This window comes from Branchiostoma belcheri, unplaced genomic scaffold, assembly GCF_001625305.1.
Source record: "Branchiostoma belcheri isolate BF01 breed outbred unplaced genomic scaffold, Haploidv18h27 scaffold35, whole genome shotgun sequence".
NCBI lineage: Eukaryota > Metazoa > Chordata > Leptocardii > Amphioxiformes > Branchiostomatidae > Branchiostoma > Branchiostoma belcheri.
The window spans coordinates 2,604,306-2,624,316 of record NW_017803965.1 but is presented as its reverse complement, the minus strand read 5'-3'; the positions used below and the strand labels follow the sequence as shown (position 1 = coordinate 2,624,316).

Sequence of the window (20,011 nt, the reverse complement as noted above, 5' to 3'; positions counted from 1 at the left end):
CGTGAACAACCAGAAACTGATAAAGCTAAGTTGGGATATCAATTTGAAGTGCAGTAGAATTTATTTCAACATACATTCAATGAGGTCGAAAACATCTGTCATGTAAAAAACATCTGCTATAAGAGATACCAGACGAAAATTGTGGCCTACCTGTACTTGCAGGTAAGGCTACGTTATACCCAAAACTCTTAATGATAAAGACTGAAGCTCTACTTAGAGAACGATCATAATTATAGAAACCTGTCATCAATCAAATTGGAGACGGAAAAACATGACAGAAATTGCACAAGGTGNAAGTACATGTTAAAAAAAACTGTTCATATATTTTCACAGAAAGCAGTACATTGTATATCCAAAATGCAAAGAAATCTCAGAGTACTTTTCAAATGCAAAGCTATCTGCACACATAAAATATGAAGAAAAGGAAAAGGTGTGTAGCCTTTCTCGGGCTGTAGGGGCAGTGGGTTGTTGATCCACTGTATCTAGGGCACAGTATTGGAAGGCAGTCAGTCAGTCCATCTCTCTCCTTCCACTGCCTTTTACATGTACCTCCCTAACCGAAATACTCATTTTTACAGTGGGTGGAGTGAGGAAACTCCTGTCAAGTGCCTTTCCCAAGGACACAACATCTAACCTTAGTCAGGGGAACATAAAAAAAAGGCACTTTACACAACTTTATTAAGTCTGTAAAATTGAACAGAAACAACATTGTAACAATACTTGTAAGGCCACACCAATTTAATTTGTTGGTTCTCGGATTTTTTTCAGAAAAAAATATGAAGCGACAGGGCGAAAAAAAATAAAAATAAAAACAGGTCTAGGCATCCTATTATAGGCTTAAATGCTATGAAATGAGCCATGAAGTCAACACAAAAAACTGGGTTAAAATTTAAACATTGAATTTTGAACTTTTAATCAAACCACTGCAATGATAGATGGGAAAACTGTAACAACTAGGAAGAAAAGGACTTTTCTCAATTGTTTGGGGCAAAACATGAGCATTTTTCAGTTGATTCAGGACCAGAATCAATTTTTTTTTTTGCAAATCAGAAAAAAACGAAGAGGCGAATCCGAGAACCAACAAATTAAATTGGTGTGGCCATAGAATGAAATTCTGATGCAAATGTGCTGTTATTTGGTAGTATGTGTAATACCATACAGATTACTTTATTCAGAATGTTTTCATTTTTGTTGCCCTGAAATTGACTTGGATGCCTATAATAACTGCCAGTTTTTGGCACATTAGAAATATTAGTGTTTTCTGATTGACTGTTACCATGTTCTGATGATTCCATTTTCACTCATACTGTAGATTAACGTCTGCCTGCTTGTTTACTTCACAGTAGATATTTGTGGAAAAAAGTTTATTATTGATGTGGAGATCTCACCTCAAAAATTGCAAACTAAAACCACTGCAAATATTTCAACTTTTTACAGTTACTGTCATAGTAGTATTCCTACTGCAGACCTTTGACCTAGTCATTAGGATCACAGTAGAGTTAAAAGCCAGTAGACAGGACAGAGGGTGTTTGAAGGATTGATTGGACACCTGTCAGGTCAAAGGTTAAACAAATTACTACCATGGCTGCCTGTTTGATTGTTTGTGTTGGAATGCACATTGCAATTTCACAATTTTAAAATTTTAGACATAGAATGACCAATGATCATTGAGAATTACAAACTGAATTTTTTCCATTGTGCCATCTAATGTCTGTATTTTAACTTCTGGATGTAGAGTATATAGCAGTACTCTGTGTATTTTTGGTTACCTATTTGGTAATATGCAACTTTTGATATAAAAGGCATGTAGAAAGAGATATGTCTATTATAGTAAAAGGAAAAACTTTGCGTGACAAGCAAGATTGGTGGAGATTATAGATCTATGTACAACACCCCTGTGTTTAGGCTTGTTGGGAAACACGAGACCAGAGTTGTCAAAATATATTGGTGTGCCCATGTAGGAACACGTGTGTCAAGAACGTAGGAGTGTAACCAAGCATGGTGCCTTTTCCCAAAGAATTCCCAATGAGATAGATAATGAGAGTGACCCAGTATATTTCCCTACACCCAGGTTGTCAGTTCTAATGAAGTAAATGCATGACGGGAACAGTGGAAGGTCAGAAGGTTAGTGAGGCCTTTCAAGCTGCTTCAGGGTTCAGTGGCAGACAAAAGTACTGAGCGAGTGAGTCAGTAAATACTAGAATCATTTTCTGACAAAGTCGATGGGAGAATGGAGCTCAGTGTGGGCTCTAAAACAATTGTCTGGTTTGCATTGCAGTTTGTTCCTTTGGCCGATAAATTGATTTCCAGGATTGTGAAAGATACAAAATCTGTAAAAATTCTGAGAGAGAAAAAAGGGGGAAACATTCCACTCACCTGGGTGCTGAAATGTTCCTTAAAAACCCAATTTTTCGATAATTGGTACAAAATTTTATAAGCAAACTGACTTTCACTGACTTTGGAGAAAAGTAACACTAACAGTGAGGTTCAAGTGCCACCAACTGACCAATCCAAGTCTGGACCTTTTAGCCTTGTGGTTAAGTGGTTAGGTTAACTGGTGGCCTGGTTTTGCCATGGGTTCGGGTGTTTAACAAACCTTGTCGGACAGTTTAGGTCCCCGGCTATCTGAGTTGTATACTTTATGATTAATGTCACCATGATTTACCTGTACGAATTAACTTCTCAACCTTTTCTGACAATAACCTATCACTGAACACAGCAACAAGGACAGGGAAGACAGCATCTGCATACCTACAATGTAGTCAAGTGCCAAAACTGTCAATTTCCAAAATTCAACAGAGATAGATAACGTGGTGATACTTTCAGAAGACTATAAAAAACTACATGTTTGTTTACCTCCCAAAAGAAGGCAGGACCTGTTCTAATTTTGTTCTTTTAAAAAGTTAACAAGTATACATTGTAGCCATGAAACTTACAACGTTTTGTACAAAGTTATACTTAACAGTATTGCATTGAAGATAATTTATAGTCATTGATAATATTCAAGTCTGATTGGTGTTAAGTTAATCTTAACTTAAAGGTACTTCTATGCCTTCAGACTTCATTATGAAAAATAATTAACAATGATGAATTATCCAATTCTTTTTGTACTTTAATGTAGATTGATAAACTGGGTATATTTGAAATGCATTATACCACAGTCTTATAGTTGCAAATTGATGATAATTGTTTTAAATAACATAACTGTAAAATCTCCCAGATTCCAAAGCTTAAGTTGTGCACTGGTGGCAGAAATTACATTTTTGCAGATGACATCACAGAACTGATGCTCTTATGTACACAGGACTTAAGTTCACTTTCATATCATATATCATATAACGTTAGACAATGAATTATTCTGTGTGGAAAGATTGTTAAATGGCTAATTTACATGAAAGTAAGCATGCAGGCAGAATGTACTGCACCTGTGTGAAACCAATATGGCATAATGTATTGTGCATAGCACTTCAGCAGAATTTCTCATATAAGGTCGTATTTGCGTATATATATATGTAAGGTTATCATCCCGTCTGTAGTTTCCAAAAGTTATCTAGGAAAAGATATCGTTTGAAACAGGCAAAAGTCTGATGTAACGTTGACCAAAAATCCAACATAAAACATCGCACAGGCGCAGTACGTTCTGCCAAGTGAGAAGAATTTGAACCTCTCCTAAACATGATTAGCCAGAGTTTTCACACCAGTTCACAACCTGTGCAGTACAAGAGTAAAGTGAAGTGACAGTCTTACTTGTTCTGACGCTGTACTTGACGGTGTCCTTCATGTGCTTGATGAGACCCTGGTGATCCTCGGGCGCGTCCCGGATCTCCAGGTCCAGCAGGGTCTTCAGCTCGTCCGGCTGGTGGAAGTCCACGACTTTCTGCGTGATGTCCCGCCCTTTCCTGATGCCGTCCTCCAGTATTACCTGGAAGACGGCCTTCAAGAAGTCTTCCTCGTCCTTGGGGAGGGGGTCCTTCTTGGGCCCCTTGACGTTGGCGGAGGTTTTGAGGTTCCTGGCGGAGCAGTCGTTGAGGTGGCCGTGGATGCCTCCATTGATCATCTCTTTGGCACAACTGCAGGAGAAGGAGCTGTCCTCAAGGCTGGTCAGGATGTTGCTCATGGCGATGTCAGCTGGAAAAATCCAGAGAAGAAACATTTAAAGCATTGAAATGTACTTCTTTTTTTGTTTTGTTTCACATAACCGGTAAACCACCTGTAAATACATTTAGAACAAGCTGCGTAAGACAGGACTTTAAGGTTTGAACCACTCACACCAACCCCTGGTATTCCGAGTGAAGTGAGGAAAGTCGTGTAAAGCCACTGCCTTTCCCAATGGCACAAGATTGGTGACATGGGTAGGATTCGAACCCGGGACCTCTTATTGGTGGTTTAATTATCCTGATTCTAGACCTTAAAGAGCAAGACCCTTAGCAGACCACCAGCACTGACATGTAACTGTCAGTAAATGTTACTGAAATGAGACTGGTAGCAGCTGATTGCTGACTGAAATGCTGTAGGATTAGACAAATTTTGAACACCTTTACTGTCAGTTTCAGAAGACATTGTTCAACTACTCTCAACTACTGACATCGATCGCTCCTTGTTGAATGATAATCAGCAAATACCCAGCCATTACAGCTCTTAAAAGGGCATGTTGAGATGCAGGTCCTCTGTTTGAAGAGGGTCACATGAAATCAGCAGCTGTGGTGATTTCCGCTTGAGAAGTGTGGAAAAGAAAACAGTAAGGCCACACCAATTTTATTTGTTGGTTCTCTGACATTTTCATGGAAAATTTTGAAACAGAGGATGTCATAAAAACCTTAGAAAGCTGTGGTGAAAACTAAATTGCATAATGACTCTGTTCACTCCCTAAAACTGACTCTGAACTATTTTAATTCCCCTCAAACTCTGCTTTCATGCTGATAATCTAATCTAAGGCCACACCAATTTAATTTGTTGGTTCTCGGACTTTTTCAGAAAAAATATGAAGCGACAGGGCAAAAAAAAATAAAAATAAAAACAGGTCTAGGCATCCCATTATAGGCTTAAATGCTACGGAATGAGCCATGAAGTCAACACAAAAGGCTGGGTTAAAATTTAAACATTGAATTTTGAACTTTTAATCAAACCACTGCAATGATAGATGGGAAAACTGTAACAACTAGGAAGAAAAGGACTTTCCTCAACTGTTGGGGGCAAAACATGAGCATTTTTCAGTTGATTCAGGACCAGAATCAATTTTTTTTTTTTTTGCAAATCAGAAAAAAACGATGAGGCGAATCCGAGAACCAACAAATTAAATTGATGTGGCCTAAAATTATTTCTTAAAAGCTGAGAATCAGGAAATCACATTTGGTGTTGTCTTGCATGGGGATGAAAGAAGCTATTCAAATCATGACATAGAATAGGGGCATTGTAAATGGGAAACATAATCACTGAGCCATCTTTGACAGTGCATCAACAGACTGTCAAAACCACTTGACTCATCCACAAGTTGTCATCATTTACAGAGCATTGGGGAATTGAAGAAAGAAAAGATAGAAACTCTGGCACAATGATAGCATTTTGTAAATGATGGATTAAGTATGCCAAAGAGCTGGGATAAAAAATTCCATCTTTCATTCAATCAATTTTTGAAAAATCAGAACATAAATGGCTGCATATGTAATTAATATACATGTATATCAAGTCCTTAGTGTCATGGTGCAGGTAAATATGTCACCTTTCATAATACCAATCATTAAAAAAAGACACAGAATGTACTATTAAAAACTATCCTAGATACATGTATACCTACTAGTAGATATACCATGATGATGATACCATACATAATATACAAGATAAACCCATACATGTATACATTGAGTATGAACAAGTAAAACTAACAGAAATATACCACCTAAAGACAATTAAAGAGCCCCTGGACGGCTGCATATAATTTAGAATATCATAAAACTTTTTAAACACCGTGAACAACCAAGAAACTGGTAAAGCTAAGTTGGAATATCAATTTGAAGTGCAGTAGAATTTGTTTCAACATACATTCAATGAGGTCGAAAACATCTGTCATGTAAAAAACACCTGCTATAAGAGATACCAGACGAAAATTGTGGCCTACCTGTACTTGCAGGTAAGGCTAAATTATACCCAAAACTCTTAATGATAAAGACTGAAGTTCTACTTAGAGAACGATCATAATTATAGAAACCTGTCATCAATCAAATTGGAGACGGAAAAACATGACAGAAATTTCACAAGGTGAGAAAATCTTGCCGAGGCACAATTCAAACGTGCAATTTCTGCTATCATAATGTGAGATCTCACTCACATACAACTTGTCGGTACAAGGCACCCGAAATGTACCTAAGAATTCAATAAAAGCAGTTTGAGCATATCTCATAGGCCAGCATAGATAGATGTTACCATCATGGTAATAGTACAATTCTAACAATTGGTAAAAGGAAGTCCAGTTCACTACATACCTACAAGCGCGAGAAGAGAGAGGCTGCAGAGGAAAGTAAGTTCAGGTGGAGGTAAAGTTCTGATCTGCCGCGAAGGGAAATTTCCGCGTTTTTAAAGAGTCCGTACAGAAGGAGCGTGCGTCAGCGGTGACCTTCCGTGGGTGCCTCTGGGTGGAGTCAGCGGGATGGCCACGCCCAGCCGACACTCGGGATCCTGCCTCCCCTTCATGCATTGATAAGATAGAATAATACCCCGCGGGAACACCAACGCCTGGTACTTTTCCTCTCCTTGGGCACACTGAATCCATCTATCTGTTTCACATCATGGTTTTTGCCTTTAGGTCTTTCTTATTATGTCCTCTCCAGCACTGGTATTAAACCCAAAGCAATTTCAGGGCAGTGAAACTGGATTTTCAAAGTCAATTTTCTGGTCATTCTTTTAATGTAGTAAGAACTAAGATGAAACAATCCTGTCCAACTTAATATGGGCCAAAAATGTGATATCGCTGATGGGAAATTGTTGCTTGTATTACTTAAATAGTCATAGGCTCACAGCTGTTCTGGCTTTTAAGGGCAGTACCCAAAAAATACAGAGATGCCTGACATGACTAATTCAATGGGACTATTTCAAACAGGTGTGAAATGATGATGAAAACATGCTAAGAAAGGGCAGTAAATGTCAATATCAGAAAGATTATATTTCCTCATCCAGCATAATTTTTGTTTCAGACTTGGCAATCACAGAAGGCAAATGTTCTATTTGTTACTGCTTTAGGTGCACAGGGCATATAAGGTTAGGTTTAAACTGGATCAGAGCATTTTCTGTCTGAAGGAACTGCAAATTTAAATAAATCATTTTATGATGATAAAAGAGAAAAATAGGTAATGTTAGGTGTACAAGGTTGAACATTTAAAATTGACTCTACTAGATTTCTCACTAACAAGTACATGTATTTCAAAGAATGTCTGGGATCAAGGGACAATCATTCAGGGTCAAGTTTTCCAGCCAAACCTCTAATTTTGTCTTTTTCTCTGACTTTTTACTTTTAAATGTCTGGCAAGTGGCAACCAGGAAAATAAACTGGTGAGGCCTAGGTACTAACTGTCGACATCCATCTCTCCAACTTTTTAACACAAGACTCATGGTCTTTGATTGAATCACACTGTATTTTTATGTACCGCCACACGTAAAGATATGCCTGCAAGACAGTCTACTCAGCAGAAACTTTATTTGATGTGAAGATTGCTACATTTTATTAAACTTTTCATATCAAAGGCTTTGTCTGGTTGATATCTGGGAACATTCTACGTCATAAATAGTGAGGGAAAGACTGACTTGGGTGTAGCATGGGTCAGGGAACAAATACAGTACTGTAATATTCCTCAGATTTTTTTCGCAGTACTTTTACGTTCTCAGTTTTCGCGGTCACTTCTGCACCACGAACTTATGATATGATTACCGTTAACAAATAATTTGCCAACTTTCTTTTTTCTGCACCTGCTTCCAAGCACAGCCTAGCTGATAGTCTTTAGGAGCCAACAACATTAGGATGTTATTTTGATCAATTTTAATGTCTGTAATTTTCTTAATAACAGACATTAAGAATGAATAAAGCCTGACCATTTGTAGTTTGTCCATTTAGATTAGCTACCTGAAGTACTTAAATAAGATAATATCATATGTCACAAAGAGGTAGCAGAAGTTGTAACTCAAGCCTTACTACATGTATATAACTAGTTACATAAAAAGAAGTTACATAAGGTGTGACCTCATGACACAAACAGATTGCAAGAACAATTACTGCAATCAGGTCAAACTTGCGTACAATTGTATATACACATGGATAAGTGATCTGACACAAAGAACTTGATGAAATCAGGTCACATTAGACAAGTGACCACTATAGACAAAAGTCTTATTGGGAAAAAAGTTAGAATAGACCGTAAAGAACTGGCCACAATGGCCAGGTGGTCCATTGATATACTGAGTCAGTCACTAGAAAAGGGTTTTTTCGTACTTACCTAAGTATGCTCTACTTGTCAGAGTAACCTTCACCAAGTTCTTGTTCTTGTGTGAACTGTACAGTTGAAACTCTGAGCTGTGGAACAGTCACAGCGATTTCTGACAGACGGGCTGCAAGGGATCATCAGTATCTGTCTGACTGATAGATCTTAAATGGCGTGTAATTGGTCATATTAAGGAGCCTGTGGCAAAAGACTCTTAAGCCAGAATGACTGTCACAAGACAACAATAAGTGAAAGGACGGGCTAAATAGGTCATCATGACTTGCATAATTAGAAATCCCCCAAGGTTGGAATAGGCAACTGTAGTTAAAACTTTGTGGCACGAATTATATGTAAACCACCTGTTGGAGTCATCAAAATGGACTACTTTTTTTTTTTTCAAAACAAGCAAGGAGTGTAGACTTAACTTTAATTTTCCTCCGCAGTTAAGTTTTACAATGAACATTAAAACCTCCCTGACTGCTGAATGGTTGAGCCCTATTGCTCGGTACTTAAGTTGACAAACGAGGCCTGATAATCATGGGATTTGAGAAGAAAGGACTTGTCAATCTAGAGGACTGAAGAGGTCTTTGCAATTACAGCAACTAAGAACAATAAATTTTCTCCTAACCCAGGAAGAAGGGACCAGTATCAAACATACAAGCTGAAACTCAGAAGCCACCTGCAGGGGCCCCCAGAGACCCTGAAGCTAATTACCTACTTTGATCCCAGGGGGTCCAAAATATCCACTATTTTGCTAACTTGTAGGGCAAGGACATTGAAGCTCCTTATGTAGAGGGTCTACACGGTCTTCTGTTACAATGCCGTGATTGGTTTTTAATGATTTCTGATGAACAGATTAAAACCAATGGCAAAAGGAAACCTTAGTTTACAACATGAAACACATAATTGTCAAATGAAGTTGTTACACAAACAACTTACCAAAACACCCCTACCATCATGTTAGAATGGATGAGTCTAAGGACACTCCAAGCCCAGGCCTGTTCAAACTTTCCCACAAATAAACCACTTGTCACAGATGATGGGGGGTGGAGGGGTTGGGTTTACACTGCCAATGTTTGCACAGCTTCTTATGAGAGGCTAAGCCAGACCACATGCTCCAAACCCCACATAATACTGAACAGGAACTACCTAAGGACAAACCACTAAGGAGATAGATAAACATTCCTAGAAAAACAGATGAATTTAAGACCAGAAAAGGCCATGGAGTTTTTGTCCTTTGCACACGACATTTCAAACTACAACTTTTGACATCCCAAACTGTATATGGGATGTCATTCTTTATGTGTAAGAGTTAGGAGTGTAGAAACAGAAAGACACTCCTGGTCCTGGGCCGGGGATCGAATCCACGCCAAACCTGGGCACCAGCTCACAACCATGACGCTCTAACAATTTGGCTAAAAGGTCTAGACCCATCGGCCGGGTAAGTTGGTAGCGCCTATAAACCCCCCACTGTTACAAATGTGAATATGACCTTAAACGAGATGAATTTCCGAAGTACTATGCACAATACATTATGGGTTTCACCCAGGCACAGTATGTACAGTTCAGACTATAGGACTTTAGTTATAGAGTTCGAACTTACAAGTTTGAACTCTATAACTATGGATTCTACCAACACAGATGAGCTTTCATTCGAAGACTATAGGACTGTAATCTCCAAGCACTGATGGCAAAATGGTGTGGCCAATGGATACAGCCTGGCCAATTTGATACTGCCTTTGCAGCCACCAATTTGATTCTAGATCTGTCTTTGCAGCCAACAAAAGATCTGTTTCGAGATTAATAGCACTGATGATTACCACACAATTCCCCTGTGCTGTCTACAGGATTACAAACAATCTGTGTGATCCATACTTAATCCACTTTTAGTGGGCTTAATGAGATGGCAATTAATTGTGTATTGTTTGACTAAACTCCCTACATGATGTCATTCATGCAAATAAAGTGACAGACATTTAACTCAGTTATGGGAAATTACACGTTTTGAACACTTTAGAAAGTAAATATTTATGTACAATATAGAGTCCACACAGTTGTTACAAAGTATATACATTGTAACTTTGTTAAACGTACTGGTAGAATCCATGTATGTTTAAACCAATTTTTTCTGTTAAATAACATATACACACTGATACTGAAAAAAATTGTAGAAATTTCCCATTTTGTTTTTACAACCTAGTCTTCACATTTGTAGATTTTTACTCACATTTCTTTATTGGAAATCACAATTGAACCAAATTTAAGTTACATTGATACTACCCTATAAGTTGGAAACCTACTTCTTAAACAATTGCAGGAAAGTACTTAATACGTGTAGTCAGCAACATTGTACTATACAATATCAACGCGTTCTTCATCCAACACATTCGTTCTCAAAAATGACCCCCCCCCTTCTCACCGAACTTGCAACAAGACCTTTAGTGACGAAACAAAAAGTACACAGACTTTCGTAGTCCTGAGCTTTTGAGGCCTTATCGATTTTTCAATTTAGCATTTCAGCACGTGACACATTATTTTTTATGATTTTATCTGATTTTCATGTCAAACAATAATGACAAGTAGTTTTTGAATGAGGAATGCGGTAAAGTACGTATTAAAAGAATTGCGAAGGACACCGCATAAATTGTTATAGACTGCTTCAAAATGAAAAGAATGCCATTTGGGACAAAAAGCACCGATATTTCTTCATTACGCAACATGTAATCAAAAGAAAATTGACGACTGCTAGGCCGATTCGAGTGGCAATCATTTCTTTAAAATCCTCAATAAAAAAAGAAACTCTTTCACACGAAGTTGTACGTCCTTCCCGAAAGGTGACGGGTACTTCGCCGTCTTACAAAGGATTTTATCTGCGTCTTTCATTTTGTTACTCCGTCATATACGCGGAGTCTGTGCGCGAATTAAGTCCGGATCGAGCGGAGATACAGTAATGAAACTGTTCGCGTCAGCGCTAACATGTGAGATCCCCCTCCCGTGTTCCAATCATGTGCCTATCGCACGGTTCCTGTTCTATTGACGACAGCGCGGCGGTGAAATTGCCCGTGGATCTGCTTCTCCAGAATACCTAATGCGGCTCCCGCCACCTGTGCGCGCCTGATAAGGCAGCGGGGCTGTGGTCTCCTGCTCGGCGGCTTATCTCTGATCAGTATTACCGGCAGAAACAGCCGTGAAATGGGCGAGAATAGCGGAGTAATTAATGACAGGGTATCAGCGCTACCATGTCTGTCACAGGGGATAGGAAGTTACGTATGTCTCGGGGAGGCGGGGACACGTGTATGAATGGTCCGCAAACTTTGTTTGATCTGATAGGGGGGATGTCGGCGCTAGCGCCCGCTAACTTCGCAAAAACTGTCGGAAACATCACCCAAACGGGAACTTGAGACTTTTGAGTTTACTGCGTTTATCTCCTGGTTTTCTTACGTCGTTTTTCGCTGTTTTACTCATCAGATAACTGATAACTCTCTGTCTCTGCCACGTTTCATCATGAAGCGTTCGTTAACTTAGTACTACGAACGGAAAGAATTATATCTAGACGTCGCTTACACATCGTGTTTTCAAAACGTTGCAGTAAATGGACTCTAATGCATTTTTAAGCATTAGAATATATTAACTGCAACGTGTAAAAAGGGGCAATATGTAACATTTTTCACCGAAAATGGAAACATTTCATTTCAAAATCGTGTGGTTCCAACTTACTTCCACTTTTCAACATATTAGTAGTTGTAGAGTTGAAACTTTGTTCCAACACAAGAAAGGAACTCAGCATAAAAATTCGGTTGGGCTCGTCAATCTTCGTCAGATGCATGACCCACTCGCTGACTTTCCGGAAGTCGGAAGCGTGATGACGTCAGGAGTAAGTCTTAAGTGGCGGAAAGGCGGAATCTACCACAATCACGGTTTCAACTCTACAACTCTGGATTCTACCAACACAGATTGAGCCTTCATTCTGTTCACTTTCCAACAAATTCATGCGCAATTATTCACATTTCTGACATTTACGGTTGACGCACTAAGTTTGTGGTGCCACCACAAACTACCAGAATATAAACAAACATGGCTGAAAGCTGTGTTTCTAAACACACTCGTTTAGGCGTTACAACTTGGCGCCTACAATTCTGGAATGGCACTTATTTGCAGCAATGAAGTTGGGTAGGTTCAACGTATTTTGTATAGCCCTAATGTTATATAATGCAGCTTTAAGCATGATTTTTAAAAAAAAGTCAAGGGACGTATAGTGTGACCTGAAAGCGGAGGCGCATAGCCATTGGGGCGCGCGTAGGTTTCGATTGAAACTCTAATGTTATTAAGCTGCTCGCTGCTACTTTGACCGATAGCTTGCAGGCCTCACTTATCTCCCCAGTAACACTACCCGACTGTCGTGGTCTCTTTCTTTTACATAAAATGAACGAGTGAGTGTTTTCCACCCCCCGGAGACAGAAACACCCATTCACCAACGCGACAGTTGTGACCCTATCAGATGAGTTCAAAAGGTCTTAAAACCTCATTAAACTTCTCTATCTGAACACCGACACTGTTCACAACTAACTTACTGCAACAACTAATGGTCCTGGGTTCGAGTCCTGACATGCCACCGATCTTGTGCCCTTGGGAAAGGCACTTTACACGACTTTCCTCACTTCGCTCAGGTGTAAATGAGTATTGTATAGTCCCCTTTGTTGGTGACGGTATTAATATAATTTGGAAGAACTTGAGCGAGTGTGCCGTCACCACGTCTTGTGATTACATGTTGGAATATTAGAAAAAAAACTAAGTAATAAGAAATAAACTGTCAGCTTTATCTAATAAAGTTGGAAATCGCAATTCCTATAACATGCCTTATTGTCTAAGAAGCCGATCTTTTGCTACTATCATCAAGAAATATATTCTCAATGAATTAGATTCAATAATGAAAAGGATACCAACTTATACATTATGTTGCGTCTGTGGCTTAGTCAGCGTTCACGAAACTATATTCATCTGTAGTTTAACATATCAGATAACTGCAACATTAATCTATCACTTTCTGTATTTCACTATTATATTATTAATACGTAAGACATCATTGTGGAAAAACGACTTTATCCCGAAGAAAGGAACTCGAAGGCTTTGAAAAACCTGATACAGAGAGAAGTGCTTTTTTTCTTCCGGCTGAGGAAGAAGTTTGGACTTATTCTTGAGAATGCGGGCGCAAGTTGTGTGATAACTTCTTATCGTTTTCAAATCGTCTCTGTCTGATTACAAGTAATATAAGGGATAATGTCAAGAAAGCTACATACAAACCAAATATAACAATTCGTCAACCGGTTCTTGAGTTATCCTACTTTAAACATTTTCACACAAACGCCCTGCAGTTTCCAAACAAGGTGCTAGGGGACCAAACTTACTTCACTTCTTCTCGAGCACAAGAGCTACCTGCCGTCCGAAAATTATTACCCTAGCCTGCCTAAATCACAAGATACCAAAACAGGAAGTTCCGCTGCAGTAGCACAACAAGCCGCATGGGGGCCCAAAATCTGGGAGCCTAAAACCCAAGACATACGTACATACGCACCAACCAAATATCAAGATAATTCACCTAAGCCTTCTCGAGTTATCATGTTGACAGACACATCACATATATGATTACTACCTTCGGTGTTCGCTCCTGCAAATGAATGGATCGGCATTATATGATCGAACCTACAGTTCTCTGTAAAAAAAAATCTGCAAAGCTGGCAAGTACGAAGTATATAAAAAGTTTAACTGTTCAATTCAATTCAGTGCTCGTGTTTCAATTACATGTGCATAAAAAAGTGCAATTCCGCACGTCATATAACCTTCCTCGTCAAAAAATATACTGGAAAACATGCAGTAAAATGACATTACCTCCGGTCTTAACGGAATCTATGCATAATATCCACATCATCAATTTTGCACAATTTTGCATAAGTGTGATTAAATGCAATCTTAAGCCAGTAAAAACACATGTATAGTCGTATAAGAGTACGTAACACTCAGACACAGTGTAGTTTTCTGTGTTGAGTTCGCCATACGATTGTAGCCGCCTTTTCAGGCGTTCCCGGATCGGGGGGGGGGGGGTATTTCTGATCAAACGTAGATCGCAGGCAATAGAAGCTCAGGCTGGCAACCCTACATATATCTTGAACCGCTGTACTACGCAGCCTACGTACCTGCCAAGCCGGCGTGTTTAATTTGGCAAAGACAAAGGGCGGTTAAACATGATGTAACGTTAGTCTCCAAAGGAGGCTTCGTGGCTTGACCTTTTTATGGCTATACAATCTGGAACGAGCACGTAATTATAATGAGCAAAAAGAGAGGTCAGCCAAGAAGCCTATTATGATATACCAATTGAATGATGCAAATTTGCACTGCAACAATTTTTGGGACTTTCCGCAAAACGGGGGGGGGGCTTTGGTGAGTTTTCACGTCAACGTTGGTTCAACATACTAAAGTGCAGGTAACGTATTTCTATATAGAATAGTCAGTGTGTAATTGCTGGCATGATAACGCTAGAAGTCATGACGAGGGCATTGGCTGTCTATGGGCCTCTTCTAGTCTACGAACACAACAGACATAAAACACATGTCTATGATCTGTTGGCAGTAACTGTTCTCACCTGGCAGGTGTATCGTGTAGCTGCAGCTGTTCACCGGTACCTGTTACACACCTGCACACCCGGAAGCAATAACAAGCCACGTCACTGCCCTCCCGCAACTGTTTACGTGTTTGCGTTATAATTATTCAAGATATATATGATTTATTCATCCAGCGCTATGCTGCAGAGAATGAACAGGTTTATACTACTACGTAACGTGATAGGTTATAACTTCCGGGTACGGAAATATTGTTTTGGGTTCCGGAGTTTATGTGTTTGTTTGTACGTTGTAATTGCTTTCTATATTCGATCTGTTGCATGGTTGGTTTGAGCCGGAGGTGATTTTGACAGTTGATTAAATTATATCTTACAGACTCCTTCAAAGGTCCCTATTATAAAGCACTTTGCAGAGGTCTGTAAACTCCAAAACCTGTAGTCACCAAAACCCCGGGTGCAAAATTATGTTAGAAGTCTGAAATCTCTGATTTCTTGTTCATATTTAAATATGTATCCTTAAAATTTCTTGTTCATATTCAAATATGTATCTTTGAAAGAAGTGACGAATCTCATAATGTGAAAATGCATAAAAGATTGCTTTGTTAACAGATACTTCTTAAACCCACGATTAGATATAGTCCCACCTGATGGTAAATAGGAACTCGAGGACCAGTTATAAACTTGAACACTATCTACATGTACCGTTTTAACTGTCGAAGAGGTGTGATAGGAAAAACAGCTAACCAACCAAAAACAAACAAAGAAAGAAAGAAAACATAAACTGTGACTTATGACACAGACTTACATTTAGTCTCCACCAGGCTCTTTTGCAGGCTGAATAAATACTAGAAATCGGCCTAAAAAGAATGTAGCTGGCCAGGGTTGTTGGCCGGCCATAGAGGGTCCAGTGGTTTGCCTGCATCTCTACAAAAGAGTCTGGTGGAGACTAGGTGTATGCACTTCTTTATGATGTTTTAGCCAGCGTGGGTTTGGCATCAAGTTTGCCACACTTCCTTGTCGCCACGAGGCGTAAAACTAACACGGCGTGGAAAAAGCGCCAGCTGACGACATTGCAAAGCGACGTCGACGTCGTCCCAGCAACCGCATGGCAGCACACGGGAATGTCCCACGTGTAATAGCGCCGGGATACCATTTGGGATTGCGCCGAAGTCAAATGATATCGACAAAAAAGGCAATCTAAGATACAAAATAATAACGATGTGTTTCCATCAGTATACGGAGGCATGTTTAGCTAATATTTAAGGAGGTATTGTGCTGAATGACAACAAAATTTCGCACAGTCAAACAGGCATTAAAACAAATCACACGTACACCCACTCTGCGCGCTAACAGTTCAACAGAACCGTTGGACTTGAACTCTTCTCGTCACGCTAACCGCCCCTCCCCATCACTACACCCACCCTCGCGCTTGTAAAACGGTATACTTCCTTGTTAGCGAGTCGGTGCGCCGTGAATTTGACCTTCGCGTTCCCACGCACCTCTCGGCGCACCTATCAGTCACCTGACGCACCTGTTAGCACCTGCGCGGTCTTCCAATCGCCAGGTGCGGTTCCAAGGACACGGGGTTTAGGGTTGATACGGCTCGGAATGCCACGGTTGTGTGTTCACACAATACGCGGAAAGGAAGGCTTATTGTAAACAGTGTGCACTTGCTTTGGCTGCTTCATCCCCCGTGCCCTTGTTACTGTAGTTTTCCATGACGTGATGCTTGCCGCGAGGTTGAGGGAACCTGGGGCCATTAAGACCGTGGCCCGGTGCTCTGTGTGCTTTTATCTCGCCTGATAATGCACCCGTCCGAGTAGTATTAGCCTAATAGCAAGATGGAAGGCAAAGTATATGGCGCCATTCTCTCCTGAGAGAAAGACGTTCTGTTGGGGCGTTGCAATTGTAGAGAGGGGGCGTATATATATTGTAATCTCTAAGCAGATCCCTATCGGTGGCAAAAAGACAGTATATATTTGGCCAGGCAGTATCCATTAGCCAGAGAAGGTCCGCGGCCACCGACGGGTGGGGGTAGCGACAAAAAAAAAACGGCCATATATAAAAAAGTAACGATCATTCCCCCACAACCTCTGCTTGGAGAGTAGGCGTATTGGACAAAAATTAGGATTTCGTCTACACATTAAGTATAGGACGATACGTCGTCGGGCAATGTGATGAAAATGCATTTCCATACGTCTAAATCTCCACTGTCTATATCTTTCTTTATGATTACTGAATGTTTTTAGCATCGTCAATGCATATTTCTGAATTCCTTTGAACACAAGGTGACTTTCATGCTGTAATAACCAAACAGCGATTCAGAATCTTTAGTTGAATTTTCCCTAGCCTCTACCAGGCTTGGGTAGGCGGCTGGAAAGAGTAGAAATCGGTCAAATAGAGAGATAAGCATGCCAAGGGAGTTTGTCCATTGAGAGAACATTTCGCCGTCCCCAAGCCTGGTAGAGGCTAAATTTTCCCCTGCAAATGTCGTACAAAAATAAAATCCTTGTAATCAGACAGGTCTTCAGCTGCCATATTAAACAATTCTCCGCTGTATACATATGAACGAAGATATTGATATTGACGTATCCAGCATTTTCTTACCTGCATTTTCTTTCCTGTATCTATACTGATATTGAGGCAATGATATTGCGGATGACAATATATCAATGAAATTTACAAGTTCGATTTTAATGCATGTGACGCATTCGCATTTCACTATTCTCGATCTGTTTCACTATTTGACGTTTTGTATAATTGATTTCTTGTGTACAAATTCTGTGTCATTTGCACTAGCCAACCCTAATTCATTGTTCAAAGATAGCACACAATGCTCTTGAATATTTTCTAACATTTTCTTAATGAGCGCCGACAAACAATTATCTCCCATGAAATCGCCGTGCTTAAACTAAAATAAACGTAACCATGATAGATGTAGGGGTGAGCAGGGTCACCCAGTAGAGAATTTCGCGGGTCATCGCAGAGTATGACCCGTGGAGGATTTATATAATAGGATCGAAAAGTTAGATACACTCCCGCCTGGCTAATACAATACAGTTCTCTGCTTCGCATAGATGCATTTGCGCGTGTATATCTAGATACTGTGTCCTAGTATTACATTTTGTATCAAGGGGAGGTCTAGCCAAAAGACAGGAAAAGAAAAAAAAAAACTTAATGTTTCACGGAAATATGTAGGTCAGGATAAATTGAATCTAGAGTTTCTGGAAAAGATGTGTGGGCGTGGCCACGATTATGAAACTCAGACGACACCGAGGGTGATGTGCTGCAATGTTGTACCGCTCACCCGCGCTCCTACCGGTGATTCTGCATACTGTACCGCCAACCTGGATTTTTTTGTCGCCCATTCTTTGCTACCTTCGCCAAGGTTATGTTTTCGTGTGTGTGCGTGTGTGTGCGTGTGTGTGCGTGTGTGTGCGTGTGTGTGCGTGTGTGTGTGCGTGTGTGTGTGTGCGTGTGTGTGTGTGTGTGTGTGTCTCAACAGTATTACGTGAGAAGGCGTACCTGAATTATCTTGATATTTGGTAGGGGGGTAGGTCTTGATGACAGCTCGAAATAACCGCATTTACATCATTTATAAGGAAATGCTAGACTACTTTTCTTTCTTTAAAATAAGACTCGTTGGGTGGAGAATATGAACAACTGATATTATTCATGCAAATTATGATCTTATTTGCATAATCAATGAGATAATGAAACATTTATAATTCGTTAATCATAAATTTTAACATTCTTTGACGAAGGTATGAGATCGTAGAACTCTAGAATTCGTATTCTCTCCACTTGCATGTAACATGATACATAAATATCGCCACACTTACAAAACAAAGCTTATAAACTGAAGGAAACTAAATTATTTGGAGTCAGACGAACCAAGACAAATAAACAGTACATTCATTGAGCAGATACTAAATAACTCAAGAGCACCAAAATATTCTTTTACATGTTGGAACACATGAATTTCTGTCACCACTATTGTGCCATTCTAGAAAACACAACTTGATACATATACACCATATTTACATGTATAACATCCCAAACAAAGTACCAGTATCGTGCATTGTTGGTTGAACATATACTATAGTATATACAGTATACATGAAATATTCCTACTTGAGAACCCTTGCAGAAAATCAAACTTAAGACAACGTTTTCGTTTTTACAAGAAGCTATCCAAAAGTTTGTAAATGTATCCCTTTTTGTTCTATCCTGGGTGCCATCCGTTTTGTATCGGGGCTCCTTGTAGTCTCTATATTCTGTATAAACGAGGTTCGCAGGAGATCCTTGATCACCGTTTCACGAAAGGCCTCGAATACGGGAAAAGACACACAACAACGTCTTACCTTTTCGAAAGCACGTAGGGTCAGAAAACTCACCAGGACGCTGTGAGGCTCACGGGCTTAACTTGAGTAGAAGTCGGTTTGTTAGAAAAACTAATTTCTATGGCATACGGCTTAGACTGGTGTTTGTAATGACCAAATACTGAGGGGGGGCGAGGTGACCGTGTATTCGAAATGTATAAATAACTGCGTGTTGTTGATTCAGTGACAGTTCATACACGTAACGCCAAAACAAAATCAGAAACCTGGAGTTGTTCAGTGCATTTCCAAATTATAAAAAAAGCGTATGAAATTATTAAAGGAGACAATATTTACCCCTACCAATATTGGACTCGCCCAAACTCACAGGGTGGTTCCTGAGAGGGACATGTTTGTGTTTACTTCCGGGATCGAAGGTTTTGACCATGTTTGTAAACCGGCAGGTGCCCACTTTTCTCCCCCTGTTGCTTTTCTCTCACCAACTACAAAATGAGACTTCTCTTTTCTGTGCCTGGGAACCACTATCTCCAAGCAGATGTTAAGATGGCAAATCTATCGTTTTTTGGGGGCCTGCAACCAAAAAAAAAAAAAAA

General features: G+C 39.8%; 1 protein-coding gene across 6 annotated transcripts in view; it reads right to left on the bottom strand.

Moving 5' to 3' along the window:
- Positions 1-20,011, bottom strand: part of LOC109475793 (cysteine sulfinic acid decarboxylase-like) — a 37,035-nt gene that overhangs the window by 14,857 nt on the left and 2,167 nt on the right. Inside the window, exons 1-2 of one of the 6 annotated variants that reach the window (XM_019776560.1) lie at positions 19,443-19,569; positions 3,748-4,128 (exon numbers count right to left, since the gene is read on the bottom strand). In XM_019776560.1, the coding sequence (XP_019632119.1) occupies positions 3,748-4,117 (370 nt within the window). In that variant the 5' untranslated portion in view covers positions 4,118-4,128; positions 19,443-19,569. Of the gene's footprint in view, positions 1-3,747; positions 4,129-6,479; positions 6,913-8,480; positions 8,860-15,102; positions 15,261-16,609; positions 16,776-19,442; positions 19,570-20,011 lie in introns of those variants that run through there. The other 5 variants (XM_019776557.1, XM_019776561.1, XM_019776558.1 and 2 more) reach the window with 5 other exon arrangements.